At 43.9% G+C, this 21,536-nt stretch overlaps 1 protein-coding gene across 1 annotated transcript in view; it reads right to left on the bottom strand.

Moving 5' to 3' along the window:
* The window catches only part of ANKDD1A (ankyrin repeat and death domain containing 1A), a 48,904-nt gene that overhangs the window by 4,800 nt on the left and 22,568 nt on the right, over positions 1-21,536 (bottom strand). The window contains exons 11-15 of the mRNA XM_046008164.1: positions 9,142-9,240; positions 7,789-7,887; positions 6,616-6,711; positions 2,934-3,138; positions 336-467 (exon numbers count right to left, since the gene is read on the bottom strand). Coding sequence (XP_045864120.1) covers positions 336-467; positions 2,934-3,138; positions 6,616-6,711; positions 7,789-7,887; positions 9,142-9,240 — 631 coding nt within the window. The remainder of the gene's footprint in view (positions 1-335; positions 468-2,933; positions 3,139-6,615; positions 6,712-7,788; positions 7,888-9,141; positions 9,241-21,536) is intronic.

Raw genomic sequence — 21,536 nt, 5'->3', positions numbered from 1 at the left:
GAAAGAGGTCTGCAGGCTGTTCCAGCCTTGTTCTAAATTGGAAAAAAAATCAAAGTACAGAGGGCCAGAGAGGAAGAGATGATAGCATCGGTGGCTTTGTGGCTGTGAAGGTTGCAGGCATGATCTGAGCCAGCACGCTGACGGCACGGATGGGGAGATGGGGGCCTGGGAGGCACTGGTTTGCCCAGGGCTCTGCCTGAATTCCAGTAGACAAGGCTAGGACCAGGAATCTGGAAGGTTCAGAGCCAGCACCACTGCACTGTGGTCTGAGCAGGCCTCCGGGGGCTCTGTCACATTCTGGGGGGGCAATGCTGCCTGGAGCTAGGGACACTTACCAGCCAGGTTCCTCCTGCCAATGGCCACGAGGCCTTCAAACAGCGCTTTGCCAGGGTTCTCACCAGCGGTGGCCACGCCATGCAGCCAGATGAGTAGCATCCGGTGGCCGTGCTCCTGGTAGCTCTTGGTGCCTGACGACCATGAGGGGAGAAAGAGAAGGAGTCAACCGAGCCCCCCTTGGCTGCCCTGCACCACCTCCTGCATATGCCAGGTAGGAGAGAGCCAAGCCCTTCTCCAAGCTCCAATGGAGCTCAGCCCAGAGATGGGGAGAGGAGGGACAGGACAGGCTCAGAGTGGGTGGGGGTGGAAGTTTTGTGTTGCGGACTCTAGAACTTCCCCAGCTACAGGCTTTCTCCTGAGCGTCCACCATGCACCATGTTGGTGTTGCTCTGAAGACAGAATTGGCACTCCTTGTTGTGATCCCATGACGCACAGGACTATTCCCTGCTTTTCTGGCTACTCACAGTAACCTGTGCCTTGCCCGCCAGTGGTCCTACTTTACAGATGAGAAAACCGGCTTAGTGCAAGACAGAGGTGGCCATGTTCTTTCCCCTATACCAGTGGTTCTCAGCTATAAGTGCTCACTGGAAACTCCTGGGAAGCCTTCCAAAAAATACTGACACCTGGGTGTCATTCCCCACCCACCCACCCCGAGAGATTCCAACCTACTTGGGTCTGGGCGCAGCCTGAGCAGTGAGCGGTGTTAAGCCATCCAATGTACGGCCATGTTTGAAAATAACTGTAATAACTAAAATAACACTCTTCGGTGTGGGAGGAGGGGGTGAGCTTTTTACTCCACTCTGACTAGGTAGGTTCTCCTCTCCCAGCCACTGGGGCCAGGTCAGTCCACTGCGTGCTCGGACTTTCTGGCCCCCTCTGGGCCATCAGCAGGCACTTCCTCATGGTGTTGCCTTCGGCATGGCGGCTTCGTCTAGCCCATTTATTCACTATCCCTTGCCCCCAACCCCATTATTTAGGCGTGCTCCTTTATCCTCTCTGAAAGTTCTTATTCCTGCTCTGTTCCACTAACTGGTGCAAATTTTTCTGTCTGGTATTTCTCTATGCTAATTATTTGAGCTTTATAACAGGTTGAGTCTGTTTGGATTAGATCCTCTTCACTTTTCCCTTCCCTTCACTATTCCCTCTTTGGGGTGCCTGGGGGCTCAGTCAGTTAACCGTCTGCCTTCACCTCAGGTCATGGTCCGGGGTCCTGGAATCGAGTCCCAAGTCGGGCTTCCTGCTCGGCGGGGAGTCTGTTTCTCCTTTCCCTTCTGCCCCCCAACCCCAGCTCATGCTGTCTCTCCTGTGCTCTCTCATACATGCTCTCTCTCTCTCGAGTAAATAAAATCTTTAATCATTCCCTATTGATTCTTTCAAGAGAACTCTAGAATCATTTAGTCAAGTTTCAAAAACCTCCTGTTTTGATGTGATTAAACCTGAATCAGAGGAGCCTGGGTGGCTGAGTCAGTTAAGCATCAAACTCTTGGTCACGATCTCAGGGTCATGATCTTGGAGCTGTGATCTTTGGGTTGTGGGATTAAGCCTGATGTTGGGCTCCGAGCTCAGTGAGGAATCTTCTTGGGATTATCTCTCCCTATCCCTCTGCCCCTGCCACTTGTTCTCTCTCTCTCTAAAATAGATAAATCTTTTAAAAAAAAATCAAAATTTTAAACTAGTTTGGGAGAAACTGATACCTACCTGACACTTCTAGCCAGGAATACAGACTGTCATTCCACCTGCCCAAGTCTTTTGTTTACAGTTGAACTAATTTTTATTGTTTTACTCATATGCCATTCATATTTCTTTTTAGAAACTATTGCAAATGGAATAGCTTTTCCAAAATACCTCTATATATCCTCCCCACCTATTGATAATACACAGGAATACTATGGTGTCCGTATATTTTATCATATTTAGCCATTTCATTGCATTATTTTACATTTTTCAATTGACTGGACTTCCTGTGCATGATTACAGCATCTGAAGTTAATAAATCTCTTTCTTCCTTTCAATATTTACAGTCCTTATTTCTGTTTCTGTTTTCTCTCCTAGTACTGGGGGCAACTTTTTTTTTTTAACTTGAGAGAGACACTAAGTGAGCATGACAGGGGGAGGGGCAAAGGGAGATGGAGAAGCAGACTCCCAGCTGAGTGGGGAGCCCAACTCAGGGCTCAATCCCAGATCCCAGGACCCTGGGCCCAGACCTGAGCTGAAGGCAGACACTTAACTGACTGAGCCACCCAGGAGCTCTGGGCCAACATTTCCAAACAGATACTAAATAATGGTGGCAAGATCTGGTCCTCTCCTTTTTATAGGGAGTGCCATTTGTTTGGTGTGTGAATGATGGGTATCAGCTTAGCCTAACTCGAATATGAAGTTCACAGGTCAGTGAGGAGGGAGAGGCAGAGGGCACAGCCTGAGCAAAGGCCTGGAAGGATGGAGAGCCATGTGGGATGTTGGCGATGGCATGTGGCTTACTGTAGTCAGGCTGCGGGTTGCATGGGCTTTCCCCCCAGAAACACAGAAAACCAAATATCCAATGCCCCCCCCCCCGCCCGCCCACTGGTCACTCTGGGGTGGGGAGAGGAGGGCAGTACCTGTCCACTGCTGCTCGATGGCGTGAACGTGGGCCTCAGTGAACTCCCAGCAATACGCCAGCTTCTTCCACTCGTGAGGCTGCAGGTCCCTGGAGGCCAGTCGCCACAGCACAGAGTGGAATTGCTGCCTTTCCTGCCGATGGTCCTGCTTAAAGGTCAAGTTCTTCCCATAGGGATCCTTGGAGTCCCTGCGCAAGGAGTGATCCTGTGGAGCGGATCCCAAAAGTGCAGCTGCCGTCTGGGGGAAAATCCCTGCCAGACTCTCCCGTGGGAGTTTGGACGGGGCCCTAGCAGCATCCCAGGGCTGGGGCATCGTGTGTGCTACTCGGGTTTCTTGCTCTGTGCCTTGCTTTGACTTTGGGAACCCCAGCAGCTCACACTGTTCCTCCATCCAGAATTCCTTTTCTCACCTGCCTGTCCCTCAACCCCACTGCCACAGTCCAAAGATCACCCACATGCCACCTCTACTGGGAAGACTTCCCAATTCCTCTCTTTTCCCTGTGTTTTTGCTACACAAGCGCGAGCAGAAAGACTCGGCGGCTGTGGCTAACACCAGTCAAGCCAAACCAAGGATCAGGCACTAACTAGATTTCCTGAATCCCAACAAGTAGTAAAGACGGGGTTACAGAATTCTTTCTATGCAAAACAGGTGATAAAATGAGAAGTTACAAAAGAATTATGTGATAGCCTAAGTTAAGCCCACAAAAGCCTAAGTAAGCCCCTCTAAAGGATGTGGGTACAGAGTTCTGGTTCTTAAAAAAGCTCAGGTGGGTTCTGGCATCTGCAGCTGCAAATCTTATATCCTGGTCAATAGTGGCCAGTGATGCCGACCCAATGACCCGGGAAACTGGCTGTCACCTGGGGAGTTCCTCAGCAGGGTTCCTGGCTGCATCTGTGCATGGGATCATCTGGGAGCTTTAAGAACCACTGACTTGGGGCACCTGGGTGGCTCAGTGGGTTAAAGCCTCTGCCTTCGGCTCAGGTCATGACCCCAGGGTCCTGGGATGGAGCCCCACATCGGGCTCTCTGCTTAGCAGGGAGCCTGCTTCCTCCTCTCTCTCTGCCTGCCTCTCTGCCTACTTATGATCTCTGTCTGTCAAATAAATAAATAAAATCTTAAAAAAAAAAAAAAAAAAGAACCACTGACTCCTGGGGCACCTGGCTGGCTCATTTTGTGGAGCATGCGACTCTTGATCGTGGGGGTATAAGCTTGAGCCTCACGTTGGGTGTCGAGATTAATTTAAAAAATAAAATCTAGGGGCGCCTGGGTGGCTCAGTGGCTTAAGGCCTCTGCCTTCAGCTCAGGTCGTGCTCCTGGGGTCCTGGGATCAAGCCCCGCATTGGGCTCTCTGCTCGCCGGGGAGCCTGCTTCCCCCTCTCTCTCTGCCTGTCTCTCTGCCTACTTATGATCTCTCTCTCTTTGTTAAATAAATAAAATCTTTTAAAAAAATAAAAAATAAAACCTAATAAAAAACAAAACAAAACTACGGATGCTTGGTCCCCACACCAGTGATTCTGATTGAATTAGTCTGTGGGTTGGAGGGAGGTTTGTGATTCTAACTGCCCAGATGCCTTAGCATTGAGAACTTTTCAAGTCTGAGGTGTTAGAATCAAGCACAAAGAGGAATCCGTTCATCAGACCCTTGGTATTAATATTTTGGGGTCACAGGCGTAACCTGTTGTATGAAAAGGGGCTGTAATGTTTCTGAGAATCTAGCATGTCCATGAAAGAGAGTATCTTATGATTCCTATTGAAATTTGTTACTGGTTTTGAAATAGTGATTTTTATGAACAGTACAGGAGAAGCTAAGTTTGCAAACAATATTGGAATGTTTAAGATATTTGAGATTCACTTTATAGGTTTAATTTACTGGATGGGATAATTTAAGAATTTAGAGGGCACCTGGGTCACCTGGGTGGCTCAGTGAGTTAAAGCCTCTACCTTCGGCTCAGGTCATGATCCCAGTGTCCCCACATAGGGCTCTCTACTCAGCCGGGAGCCTGCTTCTCCACCTACCCCTCACGACCTGCCTCTCTGCCTACTTGTGATCTCGGTCTGTCAAAATAAATAAAATCTTAAAAAAAAAAAAATTTAGGGAGCGCCTGGGTGGCTCAGTCAGTTAAGTGTCCACTCTTGATTTGAGCTCAGGTCATAATCTTAGGGTGTGGGATTGGGATTCTCTCTCTTCCTCTTCCCCCACCTCCCTCTCTAAAAAAAAAAAGAAAGAAAAAAACTAAGGAAGCAAAGTACTTAAAAAAAAATCTATCAAAATTTAATCAGTTGCTTAAATTGTTTAAGATAGTTTAAGTTTAAACATGGGTCCAAACATTAATCAAAAGCCTTCCTAGAGGGGCGCCTGGGTGGCTCAGTGGGTTAAAGCCTCTGCCTTCAGCTCAGGTCATGATCCCAGGGTCCTGGGATCGAGCCCCGCATCCAGCTCTCTGCTCAGTAGGGAGCCTGCCTCCCCCTTTCTCTCTGCCTGCCTCTCTGCCTACTTGTGATTTCCGTTTGTCAAATAAATAAATAAAATCTTTTAAAAAAAAAAAAAAAAAAAAGCCTTCCTAGAAAATGGAAATTCCCAAGATTCCTAAAAAATACCAGTTGTGTAAATGGAGTAAGATTTATAAAATGAATTAAAAAGTTTAAGGAAAACTAGATTTATTTTATCATTTCATTTCATTTCATAGAGTAAGCAAGAAAGGGAGAGAGCACATGCATGAGCAGGGATAGAGGGAGAGGAAGAAGCAGACTTCCGGCTGAGCAGGGATTCCCGAGAAGGGAATCCATCCCAGGACCTTGGGATCTTGTCAGCGGAAGGCAGACACTTAACCAACTGAGCCACCCAGGCGCCCCAAGGAAAACCAGGTTTTAAAATTTGTTGACAAATTATTAATTTTTAAAATTGAAGTAAATGCAAAAATTACTTTCCAACTATAAAAACAACCTCAAAGACAAAAACAAAACAAAACAAAAAAGCCCCTCCCCACCTGCCCCCCCATTTTTTTTTTAAGATTTTATTTATTTATTTGACAGAGAGAGATCGCAAGTAGATAGAGAGGCAGGCAGAGAGAGTGAGAGGGAAGCAGGCTCCCTGCTGAGCAGAGAGCCCGATGCGGGACTCCATCCCAGGACCCTGAGATCATGACCTGAGCCGAAGGCAGCGGCTTAACTCACTGAGCCACCCAGGCGCCCCCCTGCTCCCCATTTTACTGGCGACTGGAACAGCATGATCTTACATCCGCTACTCTTCTTCCCCAGTTCCTCAGCAGGCATTACTAATCCATCCTGGCACTCTTTCCTTCTGGGCTCAGAAAGTTGCCTGGAGACAACCACCCCAGCAGCAATCCCAGTCACCTGGAGATGGCAGTGAGCGGAAACCAATTTGTCATCTCGTTCCTCGTGCACGCAGGCATGCGCACACGCGTCCATCCGCCGGGCGCTCTAATAGCATTCATACTGCTTCCACACTGGCACTGCCCCAGGACTACCTTGGCTCACTCAGCTCCAGATGCTCACAGACAGCCGTGGTGGTGGGTAAGGCCAGGATTATCCCCCTCGGAAACAGAGGTGGGCGGTGGGGGGACCTGAATTGGGTCAGGGCTGGGATTCAAAGCCAGCCCCATCTCGCGCCTTGGCCGCTCCCTCTGCAACATGGACAGACCTTGTGCAGGGTGTCCGTACCTTCTCCCACGTGTAGAGGCGATCAGCCTTTATGATCATGTCCACCAGGTTGACGTGGTTGCTGCGAGCGGCCACTGCCAGGGCAGTTTTCCCTTGCTGCGAGGAAGAAGTAAGGGAAGCCAGAGTTGCTACAGGAGGGCTGTAGGGTGGCCTCTAGCGTCTGCTGCAAACATTCTGCCCCTAAGAAAGCGGCTTCCAGTAGAAAGGAGAGCAGAAATGTTTTCTGGGCATGACAAGGGGCATGGAAGGCACAGGAAGAATGAGGCAGTAATTCCAGCAAGTGCCTCTTGTTTAGATTTAGGAAGTCGTTTTTTTTTTTTAATTTAGGAAGTCTTAAAGTATATGAAACTCAGCCTGCATAACTCTTCAACATCACCTGTGAAATAGGGGTCACCTGGCCTGCTTCTCAGCTGAAACTAGAGCCCAGAGAGGGGGACTGGAATCGTCAAGTCACGTCTGCCCGCCCCTCTCAGGCCTTTTGCTCTAGGCCTCTCCACAGGGCTGGCCTCAATCTCCAGGCAGGTGCAGGGGGTTGGGAAGCTCCTCCTCACACCTGGACAGCTGCCCTGGGGCCTGGCTCAAGCCAGGGAGCCCCCTTCCAGGTCTAGCCTCAGGGCCTATTTCGGACGCCCTCCCCCACCCCCCACAGCTCTTCCACACACCATGTCAAGGACTGACTCACCTGTGCAAGCCCCTTTCCCTCACAAGCTTATGACCTCCTTAGCCTTATACCAAGTCCTCAGCTCATCTGGAACCTCTGGTCACCTGAGGGAGTAACTCCCCACCCCCCCACCCCCCCGAGGCGCAAAGAGCCAGGAAGCTTCCCTACCCCTGATCCACATGTAGGGGACTGTGAGACGGTGATGTGATGCTCCTCTACTCCCCCTCACCACTGGGCAACTCAAGGAGCTCAAAATCTGAGGGACCATGAAACAGAAGACAACCACCTCATAGTTCCAGACCAGCAGAAGGGCAGGCCAAGTCCTGAGGGACCTCAGAGGAGGAAGGGGATGGAGGACTAGGAAGGCTTCCTGGTGGAAGCAGCATCTGAGCTAGTATATAAAGAATGGGAAGTCTTCAACAGTCTGAGAGCAGGAGGTTTTTGTATTAGGGTCTCTGGCAAAGAGGAAGCCATGAAAGCTTGAAAGGGAGGCTGGTTGGGAGCAGATGTACCTTATCTCTCAGGTTCAAGTTAACCCCCGCGATGAGGAGCATCTCCGCTATGTCCTGCCTGGCGTGCTCAGCCGCAAGGTGGAGGGGCGTCTGCTGCCTCTGGGGAAGAAGCCAAGGGGATAGGAGAGTAGAAAAATATGTACATCCTCAAACCAGGACAGGTCCAAGGTGGGTACACTTCTAACTGCGTCTTAACAAGTTTCTCTAAGAAGTTATGGGAGGGAGTAAAATGGGTTTAGTCATAAACTCAGTACCAGAGAAAACTTGATAAAAACAAAAAAGCAGAAAGAACAAAGGAAAAAAATACCACTTGCTAGCTAAATCAATCTCTGTAACGAGCCCAATATAATTCTTCTAGTCTTTAATGCAGAACGATTTTGGTTTGTTGATTTTACATGAGATCACCCCATCTATACATTTTTGCGTCCATTTTTCTACCTAACTTGTCCACATATTATAAGCTCCGACAAAGCCCATTTTTAACAGCTCCACAGTAATCTATGTCTAGCCCATAATCTACCTGATCATTTCTTTATTATTAAATATTTGGGCCATTTATAAGTTGAAGATTGATAAGCAATGTTGCAATAGGTATCTTTGTGCATGAGCTTCTAATGTATTTCTTGAGGCCCAATTCACTGAAGCGCAAAGCCTGATCGTTTTGAAGGTATGTGCTGCTTCCTGCCAAGTAGCTTGCCACTGCTCGTGATTGTAGGTACGGGCACTGACGACTACATGGTCAGGGGGAGGCATGTGGGGAGGCATGTGGGGAACGGGCATTGAAAGGGCTCCTGACTGAGCACAACTTCAGGACTCAGAGGCCTCTTGTGACACAAGACTGCCCCACGCACCCTTGTCCTGGAAATTTTCCCAAAGCAGGGATAAAAAAATCAATGAAAGGTAGAACGTAGGAAGATGTTTACTGGAGTGTTTGATGGATCATGGGAGCAACGTGGAAACCACCAAAATGTTCCAAATAGAGGAATGGTTGATAAAATGCTATTCCCGGGGCGCCTGGGTGGCTCAGTGGGTTAAAGCCTCTGCCTTCGGCTTGGGTCGTGATCCCAGGGTCCTGGGATCGCGCCCCACATCGGGCTTCTGCTCGGCGGGGAGCCTGCTTCCTTCTCGCTCTGCCTGCCTCTCTGCCTACTGTGACCTCTGTCTGTCAAATAAATAAATAATCTAAAAAAAAAAATGTCATTCCCTTCAACAAATATTCACACAGCTTTTTTACAAACTAAAGAAGTAATTTCTCAGCTCTGAGCCAGGCTAGGAGATGGCAGCCAAGTCCTGCCAGCCTGGAAGGGTGCCCAGAAGCCCTCTGGGGTCCAAATGGTTTCTGCAACCACTTACGTTGTCGGTGGCATCCAGGTCGCTGCCGGCATCAAGGAGGAGCTGGACCAAGGCAGGGAAATTGTGCTTCACAGCTAGGTGCAGAGGAGAGATGCCCTGCTGGGGGAGGAGACACATGGGTCACCGGATGGGTCCCTCCTGGGACAGCCCTGCACAGGTTGGTAGGTTAGTGCTGGAGGTAGACGGAGGGAAGGGTGTATACATATAGTGCTTTTCGGTTTGGCCCTTCTTGCTCCTCAGAGGACATCATTGCCTCAAGGAATCGATAGCCCCAAAGGCTGAAACCCTGGAGTTTCTGCATTGTAAGTTGGGTGGGAGCCTGAGGATCCAAGTTTGAGACCTCGCTATCCCAGGAACTCACTATGTGACTGTGGGCAAGTCATTTCCCTTCTCTGGACTCTTCATCTAACAAGTGATGTTTCCTGAGGTTCCCTTCTAGCAACATTTAAAAATTCTCTAATATCTCATTGAATCCACACATGAACCTAGGCAGCATATATAGAAATGGTGTTACTAGTATTTTCTTCTTATGAACAGGAACGCTGAGGTTCAGAAGACATAATGACTTGCCCATAGCTAACAAGAACCTTGTGTTATTGGGAGTTTCTCCCCCGAGCACTGAGGTAAGTGCCCGATTACTGTTTATGCATCAAAGGAATGAATGAGAGAGTCAGCTGGGACCAGAACAGAGACCTCACAAGTCCAAAACACATCCAAGGCCTCTCTCAAGGCTGGAAGACTCCATCGATGGTCCCATATGACTCCCTTCTGACCAGACGACAAAGTGGAGATACTGCCATCCTTGTCACTTGGTGATATAGTGACACAGACATAGAGGAATAGTACAAAGCCAGTAAGATTGATGGTGGAAAAACACCCTCATATATTGAGTATAAAAAGTTTATAGAGAGGCGACTGGGTGGCTCAGTGGGTTAAAGCCTCTGCCTTCAGCTCAGGTCATGATCCCGGGGTCCTGGGATCGAGCCCCGCATTGGGCTCTCTGCTTCACCGGGAGCCTGCTTCCCCCTCTCTCTGCCTGCCTCTCTGCCTACTTGTGATCTCTGTCTGTCAAATAAATAAAATTAAAAAAAAAAAAAAGATTATAGAACAGAACACACACAAAGACACACAAAATGACAAAAATGTCTTCTACCAATGTCTATTAGTTTAGGCCAGAAATTTTTAAAAATAAAAAAAATGAAAAAGGTTTATTGATATTGGAAAAGAAGATTTAAACTATACGATGATTTTGTAGGCAATGTGATTGTATATCTAGACAGGTTAAAAAAGTTATTACTCCCCCCCCAAAAAAAACTGTAGTAAAATTAATTCAAAGTCATATAGAAGATAAAACCCAAGTCAATAGCGTTCCTGTTTTGAATTCCTACAAGAAATGACATTTTTTAAAAGATATCTTCTCCATGACAGCCTAAAATACAAAGTATCTATGAAGAGTATAATTTTAATGGACATATCAAAGGCAAAATAAAGCCATATAATATCACTGAGGGATAGAAAAGAAGACAAAGAAATAGCAAGACTTCATGCTCCTAGTGAAAATATAAAGATGACAATTTTCTCTTATATTTACAAGTTTAATGTAATCCCATATCCAAATTTCAATAAATACCAAAAAGGATTCTGAAACACATTTAGAAAAAACAATTTTTTTTAAGATTTTATTTATTTTTTAGAGAGAGTACAAGCAGGCAAAGTGGCAGGCATAGGCAGAGAGAGAAGCAGGCTCTCCGCTGAGCAAGGAGCCCAATGTGGGACTCAACCTCAGGACCCTGGGATCAGACCTGAGCCGAAGGTAGCAGCTCAACCACTGAGCCACCCAGGCATCCCTAGAAAAAAATTTTTTAAACCCAAGTAAAACTACTCTAAGAATTTCGACAGTGTCCTCAGATCATTGCTGGATGGCTGTGAAATCAAAATCCCGCCTGGATTTTGTGCTGTGCCATTCATTGAATGGGCAGAGACTGAAACTGGCTCAAATGCACATCTCAGGTAAGATACAAGTTCTGGAAACTTGTCAGAACTACAAGGACTGGCTTTCCAGGAAGCTGCAAACTATGGAGATAAGCGAATACACCAGATCTAGCCTCAGTTGTCCTGGAAGCACATCTCGGGGAATGTGGTCTGAAAGGGGAGTGGAAAGAGAGAAAGTTGTTTTTAGTTGTTTTAGATTTTAGTTGTTTTACATTTTATTTATAAAAAACAAAAGAGCCAAAAAGTACACAAGGTACCTAGTGAAGCCTTCTTCCACCCCTACCACCCATCTGCTTACACTCTGCACTCCTAAACCCCACTGATAATCTTTTTTTTTTTTTTTTTTTTTTTTTGTCAGAGAGAAAGAATAAGCAAGGGAAGTGACAGGCAGAAGGAGAAGCAGGCTCCCCACTGAGCAGGGAGCCCGATGCAGGACCCAATCCCAGGACCGTGGGATCATGACCTGAGCTAAAGGCAGATGCTTAACCAACTGGTTAACCCAGGTACCCCCCAAAACTGTTTTTATTACACATATGAGCCAAATCTTGCAGCAATCTGAAAGGACAAAGGAGGGCAGGGCATCCCTAAAAGAGACCAGGATGCACCCCACGCAGCAGTATTGGCTCATAGTATTGGCTCTATTGCCTTGCATCAGAGGGAGGGGACATCCATACTAGAGGCAGCCAAAGATCCCCAGCTAGCAGAACACTGGTCCTCCTGGACCAGCAGATAGAGGTAGCTGAAGTTGGTGAATGTTTAGCTGGTATTCATTCATTCAGTGAGTATGTATAGATTGTCCACTGTGCGCAAAGTACGTTCTAGGCACTGAGGATCCAGCAGTGGGCAGAACAGACAAAGCATCATCAGTAACAGCATCAGCAAAGAGTTTGCATTCTGTTGGGGAAAACTGACAACAAACACAAGAAACAACTTGTCCTATCAGTTGTGCCAAATGCTAAAAAGAAAGCAGATCCCATCGGAGGCAGAAAGCCATCAGAGATGGGGGAACAAATGGGAGTGTCTGCTCTTTTAGAAGAGTGAACAGAGGTTGAGGTTGCCTCTGATGAACAGACACTAGGGGTGGCCGCTGTGTAGACTGAATCAGCCCTCAACAGGGGCGGAAAGAGCACAAAACCCCTACAGGAAACAGTTCATTGTAATAGTCCATAAAATTTAAGTATTTAATAAGATGTGTCACAGAAAGGAGGCTTATTAAGTAAGAGGTGTTGAGATAAGTAGTCAGTCATTTTGGAAGGAAAAATGCACATCGATCCCTGTTTGATACCATAGATATTTAAAATTTGATTTTTAAAAAAATCTGATTTTTAAAAGTTGGCTTTTAAAAATTTATGGAGGGGTGTCTGGCTGGCTCAGAAGAGCATGCAACTCTTGATCTTGGGGTTGTGAGTTCAAGCCCCATGTTGGGTGTAGAGATTACTTAACTAAATAAATGATAAATAAGATAAATCTTTAAAAATCAACTTGGGAAAAAATTAGAAGAGAACAAATTATTTTGAAGTTATGAGCAAAGAGATTCATTTACCAGGCATAGAAACAATATAAAAAAAGCAAAGGAAAAACATCAGATTTGACTTGTTAGGATCTTTACTCTTTAGGACCGTATCTTTTGACACTGTTACTACCAGATTATTTTCATTTTTTAAAAAAATGTAAATGTAACAAAAATAATATAAGTAAATAAATAGGGGCAAACCTAGCCCAAATGAAAAGGCAAACAGCTTACCAGGAAGAAATCTTTGTTGTCAACATTGGAGGCAGGAGGCTGATATATACTACAGAAAGAGTAGCATACAGTAGGAGTAAAATACTAGTAGTAGTAAAGAGTAGTAAAGATGCAAACTAATTGAAAAATCAAATTAGATCCCTATATGTAACTGTGCAAACAATTTGAAGAGACAATTTACCACAAATGGAAAAATGTTCACTTTCAATAATAATCGAAGGGGTATAAATTAAGACAATGGTGAGGGATACTTGATATTTATTTTTTAAAGTTTATCTTCTTGCATATTCATTACACCCATCATGCGCCTCAGACTCACGAGTCTGAGGTCCAGAGTCCCAGGCTCTTCTGACTGAGTCTGCCAGGTGCTGCTGGGTTGTTTTTGTTTTTTTTTTTTTGATATTTTATTTATTTATTTGACAGACAGAGATCACAAGCAGGCAGAGAGGCAGGCACAGAGAGAGGAGGAGAAGCAGGCTCCCCGCTGAGCAGAGAGCCCGATGTGGGGCTCGATCCCAGGACCCTGAGATCATGACCTGAGCCGAAGGCAGAGGCCTCAACCACGGAGCCACCCAGGCGCCCCTGGGGTCTTTTTTAATTGGGAGAAAATGTAAAGCTCTGGGGTAAGAGAACCAGGACACTCGCAGCCTGGACACTGCTCGTGGTTCTGCAGATGCGCACAAGACTTTCAGGAAGTGGTCCAGCTTGCATATCAAGAGCTAGAAAGATGCTCACAATATTTGACCTCAAATTCCCTACTTCTGAGAATCTTTCCAAAAAAAGAAAAGAAGTCATATGCATACAGCTGTGCTACCTGTACTGGCAAGTAAGCCGGATGCTCTATCCCAGTGGAGGAGGTTGATAAATCACGGTGCCTCCATTCATCAGACCAGACGTCACCATCAGTACCTATCCAGCCACATGGAAATGCTCGTGATTATCTGGACCCAAAATTATATATGTAGTATAATTCTAACCAAAGTAGTATATATGTATATGTAGTGTAATCTATACCAAAGTAGGCAATTTTTTAAAAAGAGTAAATAAAGAAGAATATTTGTGCCAGGGTAGTAAAAATTTGGATGATTCCATTTTCCAAACTTTCTTTTATGTTTCATTCCTTTAAAAAATTTTTTAAGTTCAACTTTGTTGGTGGGTTTAAAGTTTTATTCGAATATGTAGAGAGATATGTTCCTACAGAAGAGTAAGTATTAAAATCATTTTAATTATCTCCAATTAATTTATAGTCCTACAATGATTATTCTAAATCTTACATTGGTTTTTAAATTTTATTTATTTTTTTATTAATCTTTTTCTTAACATATAATGTATTATTTGTTTCAGGGGTATAGTTCTGTGTTGTTATTTTTTTTCATCGTGATAATGTGTACTCTTTAATTCCCATCACCTGTTTTATCCATCCCTCCACCCACCTCCCCTCTGGTAACCATTAGATGGTTCTCTAAAGTTAAGAGTCTTGTTTCTTGGTTTGCCACTCTCTCTCTCTTTTTTTCCTTTGCTTGTTTGTTTTGATTCATAAATTCCACATATGACCAAAATCATGTGGTATTTGCCTTTCTCTAACTGACTTATTTCCTTAGCGTTTTATGTTCTAGCTCCATCCGTGTTGTTGCAGATGGTAAGATTTGGCTGAATAATGTTCCATTAACTATATATTACACACTTTATTTATCCATTTACCTATCAATGGACACTAGAGCTGCTTCCGTAGTCTGGCAGTTGTAAATAATGCTTCAATAAACATAAGGGTGCATGTATCCCTTTGAATTAGTCAAGTAAATATCCAGTAGTGCAATTACTGGATCATAGGGTAGCTCTATTTTTAATTTTTTGAGGAATCTCCACACTGTTTTCCAGAGTAGCTGCACCAGTTTGCATACCCACCAACAGTGCAAGAGGCTTCCTTTTTTCCACATCCTCACCAACACTTATTACTTATGTTTTTTATTTTAGCCATTCTGACCCATAGGAGGTGATCTATCATTGTAGTTTTGATTTGCATTTCCCTCATGATAACACATTGAGCATCTTTTCTTGTGTGTATTGGCCATCTGGATGTCTTCTTTGGAGAAATGTGTTTGTGTCTTCTGTCCATTTTTAAATTGGATTATTTGTTTTTGGGGTTTTGAGTCTTTATATATTTTGGATCACTAACCCTTTATCAGATACATCATTTGCAAATATCTTCTCCCATCCCACAGATTGCCTTTTAGTTTTGTTGAGTGTTTCCTTTGCTGTGCAGAAGCTTTTAATTTTGATGTAGTCCCAATTGTTTATTTTTGCTTTTGTTTCTCTTGCCTCCAGAGACCTTTCTAGAAAAAAGTAGCTATGGCTGGGTGCTTTTGGGGCTCAGGGCATTAAAGGTCCACCTTTGGCCCAGGACCCTGGGATCAAGTCCCACATCCAGCTCCCTGATCAGTGGGGAGTCTGCTTCTCCCTCCGCCTGCCATTCCCCCTGCTTGTGCTCTCGCTCTCTCTCTCCCTCTCAAAAATAAATAAATGAAAATTCTTTTTTTTTTTTAAGATTATTTATTTATTTATTTGACAGAGAGAGAGATCATAAGTAAGCAGAGAGGCAGGCAGAGAGAGAGGAGGAAGCAGGCTTCCTGCTGAGCAGAGAGCCCGATGCGGGGCTCAATCCCAGGACCCTGAGATCATGACCTGAGCTGAAGGCAGAGGCTTTAACCTACTGAGCCACCCAGGTGCCCCATAAATGAAAATTCTTAACCAACTTAGCTACCCAGGCACCCCTTAATAAATGAAAATTCTTAAAAAAGGAAAAAAAAAAGTTGCTATGGCCAATGTCAGAGAAGTTACTGCCCGTGTTCTCTTCAAGGATTTCCATGGTTTCAGGTCTCACATTTAGGTCTTTTGTCCATTTTGAGCTTATTTTTGTGTGTGGTGGAAGTGGTCCAGTTTCATTGTTCTGCATATGGCTGCCCAGTTTCCCCAGCACTATTTGTTGAACAGACTCTTCTTCCCATTGTATGTATGTTCCTCCTTTATCAAAGATTAACTGACCATATAATTGTTCATTTTCTGTTCTATTCCACTGACCTGTGTGTTTGTTTTTATGTCAGTACTATACTGTTTTAATTGTTATAGCTTTGAAATATAACTTGAAGTCTGGAATTATGATACCTCCAATTTTGTTCTCCTTTTTCAAGATTGTTTTGGTTAGGGGTGCCTGGGTGGCTCAGTGGGTTAAAGCCTCTGCCTTCAGCTCAGGTCATGATCCGAGGGTCCTGGGATCGAGCCCCACATCGGGCTCTCTGCTCGGCGGGGAGCCTGCTTCCTCCTCTCTCTCTGCCTGCCTCTCTGCCTACTTGTGATCTCTATCTGTCAAATAAATAAATAAAATCTTAAAAAAAAAAAAGATTGTTTTGGTTATTCAGGGTCTTTGTGGTTCCATACAAAATTTTAGGATTGTTTGTTCTAGCTCTGTGAAACATGCCGTTGGTATTTTGAGAGGGTTTGCATTAGACCTGTAGACTGCCTTAGGTGTTATAGACATTTTAATATTTGTTCTTCCAACCCTGAGCATGAAATGTCTTTCCATTTCTTTGCATCAACTTGAATTTCTTTCATCAGTGTTTTATAGTTTTCAGAGTATAGGTATTTCACCTCTCTGGTTAAGTTTATTCCTAGATATTTATTGTTTCTGGTACAATTGTGGATGTGATTATTTTCTTAATTTCACTTTCTGCTATTTCATTATTAGTATATAGGAATGCAACAGATTTCTGTACATCAATTTTATATCCTGCAACTTTACTGAATTCAGCCCTAGTGGTTTCTTGGAGTCTTTAGGATTTTCTGTACATAGTATCATGTCATCTGCAAATAATGAGAGTTTTACTTCTTCCTTACCAATTTGGATGCCTTTTATTTGTCTGTGTTGTCTAATTGCTGTGGCTAGGGCTTCCAGTGTTGAATAAAAGTGGTGATAGTGGACATCTTTTCCTTGTTACTGAACTTAGTGGAAAAGCTCTCAGTTTTTCTCCATTAAGTATGATGTCAGCTGTGGAATTTTCATATAACACGTTTATTATGTTGAGATATGTTCCTTCTAGACCTACTTTGCAGAGGCATTTTATCATAAATGGATATTGTACTTTGTTGTATGCATTTTCCACATCTATTGAAATAATATGGTTTTTATCCTTTCTCTTAATTTCACTTTCTGCTGTTTCATTATTCGTATACAGGAATGCAAAAGGTTTCTGTACGTTGATTTGGTACCCTTAAGTTGATTTTTTAATCGAAAAAATCACAACTCTCAGAAAAATAAACATGTGAGAATATAAAAGGATGAAAGGTTAGGATATTTAAGAAGACAAGCTTTATATGACTTTAGAACAAATTACAAGGCAACAATAATTAAATAATTAAAATACTATGGTACCAGCTAAAGATTACACATATAACTTATTGAAAGAGAATCTCTTGCCCAGACATAGAGCCTATCATATATCAAAATGCAAATATGTGATAAAGGAAAGAATGAAAAAGTGCTAAGAAATGTTATAATTAGGGGCGCCTGGGTGGCTCAGTGGGTTAGGCCTCTGCCTTTGGCTCAGGTCATGATCCCTGGGTCCTGGGATCGAGCCCCGCATCGGGCTCTCTGCTCAACAGGGATCCTGCTTCCTCCTCTCTCTGCCTGCCTCTCTGCCTGCTTGTGATCTCTGTCTGTCAAATAAATAAATCTTAAAAAAAAAAAAAAAAGAAATGTTATAATTATTTAATAAATGTACCTGACATAGAAATATTTTTTAAAATTAGGGGGGAATCTATTGAGTAATATATCATACTATATACAAAAAAATACAGTGTAGAATACCCGGGTTGCTCAGTCATTAAGCGTCTGCCTTCAGCTCAAATCATGATCCCAGGGGGCACCTTGGTGGCTCAGTGGGTTAAGCTGCTGCCTTCGGCTCAGGTCATGATCTCGGGGTCCTGGGATTGAGTCCTGCATCAGGCTCTCTGCTCAGCAGGGAGCCTGCTTCCCTCTCTCTCTCTCTCTGCCTGCCTCTCTGTCTACTTGTGATCTCTCTCTGTCAAATAAATAAATAAAATCTTTAAAAAAAAAAAATCATGATCCCAGGGTCCCAGGATCGAGGCCCACATCAGGCTCCCTGCTCTGCGGGAAGCCTGCTTCTCCCTCTTCCACTCTCCCTCCTAGGTTCCCTCTCTCTCTGTGTCTCTCTCTGTCAAATAAATAAAAATCTTAAAAAAAAAAATACAGTGTAGGAGGATTAAAGAGTCAAACATCAAAAATCCAATCATGGCTAGAAGATTCCTAAATTAAAATTCAAAACTTGCATCAAGAATACCTGTGATTACACAAACATTTACATCTTCAGCATGTCAAAAAGTTGTTAGAGCAAGCAACAGCAACATATATTATGATCCAAGAGTAATAACCTCAAAGAAATTGGTTAAAGAAAATCCACACAAAGCAAGGGCAAAAATGAACTATTGGGATTTCATCAAGATCAAAAGCTTTTGCACAGCAAAGGAAACAGTTAACAAAACCAAAAGACAACTGACAAAATGGGAGAAGATATTTGCAAACGACATATCAGATAAAGGGCTAGTGTCCAAAATCTATAAGGAACTTAGCAAACTCAACACCCAAAGAACAAACAATCCAATCAAGAAATGGGCAGAGGACATGAACAGACATTTCTGCAAAGAAGACATCCAGATGCCCAACAGACACATGAAAAAGTGCTCCACATCCCTCGGCATCAGGGAAATACAAATCAAAACCACAATGAGATATCACCTCACACCAGTCAGAATGGCTAAAATTAACAAGTCAGAAAATGACAGGTGCTGGCGAGGATGCGGAGAAAGGGGAACCCTCCTCCACTGTTGGTGGGAATGCAAGCTGGTGCAACCACTCTGGAAAACAGCATGGAGGTTCCTCAAAATGTTGAAAATAGAACTACCCTATGACCCAGCAATTGCACTACTGGGTATTTACCCTAAAGATACAAACGTAGTGATCCGAAGGGGCACGTGCACCCGAATGTTTATAGCAGCAATGTCTACAATAGCCAAACTATGGAAAGAACCTAGATGTCCATCAACAGATGAATGGATAAAGAAGATGTGGTATATATACACAATGGAATACTATGCAGCCATCAAAAGAAATGAAATCTTGCCATTTGCGATGACGTGGATGGAACTAGAGGGTATCATGCTTAGTGAAATAAGTCAATCGGAGAAAGACAACTATCATATGATCTCCCTGATATGAGGACGTGGAGATGCAACATGGGGGGTCAGGGGGATAGGAGAAGAATAAATGAAACAAGATGCGATTGGGAGGGAGACAAACCATAAGTGACTCTTCATCTCACAAAACAAACTGAGGGTTGCTGGGGGGAGGGGGGCTATGGACATTGGGGAGGGTATGTGCTATGGTGAGTGCTGTGAAGTGTGTAAACCTGGTGATTCACAGACCTGTACCCCTGGGGATAAAAATACATTATATGTTTATAAAAAAATAAGAAATAGGGGCGCCTGGGTGGCTCGGTGGTTTAAGCTGCTGCCTTCGGCTCAGGTCATGATCTCAGGGTCCTGGGATCGAGTCCCGCATCGGGCTCTCTTCTTGGCGGGGAGCCTGCTTCCTCCTCTCTCTCTCTCTCTGCCTGCCTCTCTCCCTACTTGTGATCTCTATCTGTCAAATAAATAAATAAAATCTTAAAAAAAAAAAAAAAAAAAAAAAAAAAAAAAAAAGAAATAAATAAAAAGTTAAAAAAAATCCACACAAGTATAGACAAAGGATTAGAAGAAATAACTCACAATAAAAGAACTTCAACTAGAAAAACAAATTCCTGGGAAAATTCAGGGTCAACAGTAATCAAAGAGATTCTAAATAAAGCAATAACAAAGAATCACTTAACTATGAAATTTATAGAAATGTTAATACCTAATATTGGTGAAAGGTCACTTATAAATTATTGGGGGCTATGTGATATGACCTTTCTGGAAAGGATTTAACAAGTTACATGAAGAATCACAAAAATGTTTTTAACCACCTGACCCAGAAATCCTATTTGGAGAATTCATATATGATGCAAAAGAAAATACAAAGTTACAAGCCATAAAGATGTTCATAAATCATTATTTATCCTGACAAAGTGAAAAAACAAATACTTGACAGCTGAGGAACTGTTAAGTGTGATGTAGTCATTGAGCCACATCTGGCATTAAAAATGGTTGCTAGGAATGAAACAAGATGGGATTGGGAGGGAGACAAACCATAAATGACTCTTAATCTCACAAAGCAAACTGGGGGTTGCTGGGGGGAGGTGGGATTGGGAGAGGGGGAGCGGGCTATGGACATTGGGGAGGGGAGGCGAACCATAAGAGACTATGGACTCTGAAAAACAACCTGAGGGTTTTGAAGGGTCAGGGGTGGGAGGTTGGGGGAACAGGTGGTGGGTAATAGGGAGGGCACGTTTTGCATGGAGCACTGGGTGTTGTGCAAAAAGAATGAATACTGTTACGCTGAAAAAATAAAATGGGGGAAAAAAATGGTTGCTAGGAAAAATAAATAAATAAACACATAAAATTTTTTAAAAAATGGTTGCTAGAATGTCCACAATAGCCAAACTATAGAAAGAACCTAGATGTCTATCAACAGATGAATGGATAAAGAAGACATGGTATATACATACAATGAAATACTACGCAGCCATCAAAAGAAATGAAATCTTGGGGCGCCTGGGTGGCTCAGTGGATTGAGCCGCTGCCTTTGGCTCGGGTCATGATCTCAGGGTCCTGGGATGGAGCCCCGCATTGGGCTCTCTGCTCCGCAGGAAGCCTGCTTCCTCCTCTCTCTCTGGCTGCCTCTCTGCCTACTTGTGATCTCTCTCTCTGTCAAATAAATAAAATAAAATCTTAAAAAAAAAAAAAGAAATCTTGCCATTTGCAATGACGTGGATGGAATTAGAGGGTAGTATGATGAGCGAAATAAGTCAATCAGAGAAAGACAATTTTCATACGATCTCCCTGATAGGAATTTGAGAGGCAACGTAGGAGGTTTGGGGGGTAGGGAAGGAATAAATGAAACAAGATGGGATCGGGAGGGAGACAAACCATAAGAGACTCTTTTTTTTTTTTAAGATTTTATTTATTTGACAGAGATCACAAGTAGACAGAGAGGCAGGCAGAGAGAGAGAGAGAAGGAAGCAGGCTTGCTGCTGAGCAGAGAGCCCGATGCGGGGCTCGATCCCAGGACCCTGGGATCATGACCTGAGCCGAAGGCAGCAGCTTAACCCACTGAGCCACCCAGGTGCCCCAAGTGACTCTTAATTTTACAAAACAAATTGAGGGTTGCTGAGGGGTGGGGGGGAGGAATGGAGTGGCTGGGTGATGGACATTGGGGAGGGTATGAGCTATGGTGAGTGCTGTGAAGTGAGTTAGCCTAATGATTCACAGACCTGTACCCCTGGGGCAAATAATATACTATATGTTAATTTTTAAAAATGGTTGCTAGAAAAACTAGCAACATAGTTTTGGATAGTTCCCACTGGACTTGAATCAAAATTCTGGTATCTCAATGGTTAAAAACAAATAAGCATCCCCCTTTCCAGAATTCTGCCTTAGCCTGGATTCTTTA

The sequence above is a fragment of the Meles meles genome, chromosome 6 (assembly GCF_922984935.1).
Source record: "Meles meles chromosome 6, mMelMel3.1 paternal haplotype, whole genome shotgun sequence".
In the NCBI taxonomy this organism is placed as follows: Eukaryota; Metazoa; Chordata; class Mammalia; order Carnivora; family Mustelidae; genus Meles; species Meles meles.
The sequence above is the reverse complement of the archived record's forward strand: the minus strand, read 5'-3'. Positions and strand labels throughout refer to the sequence as shown.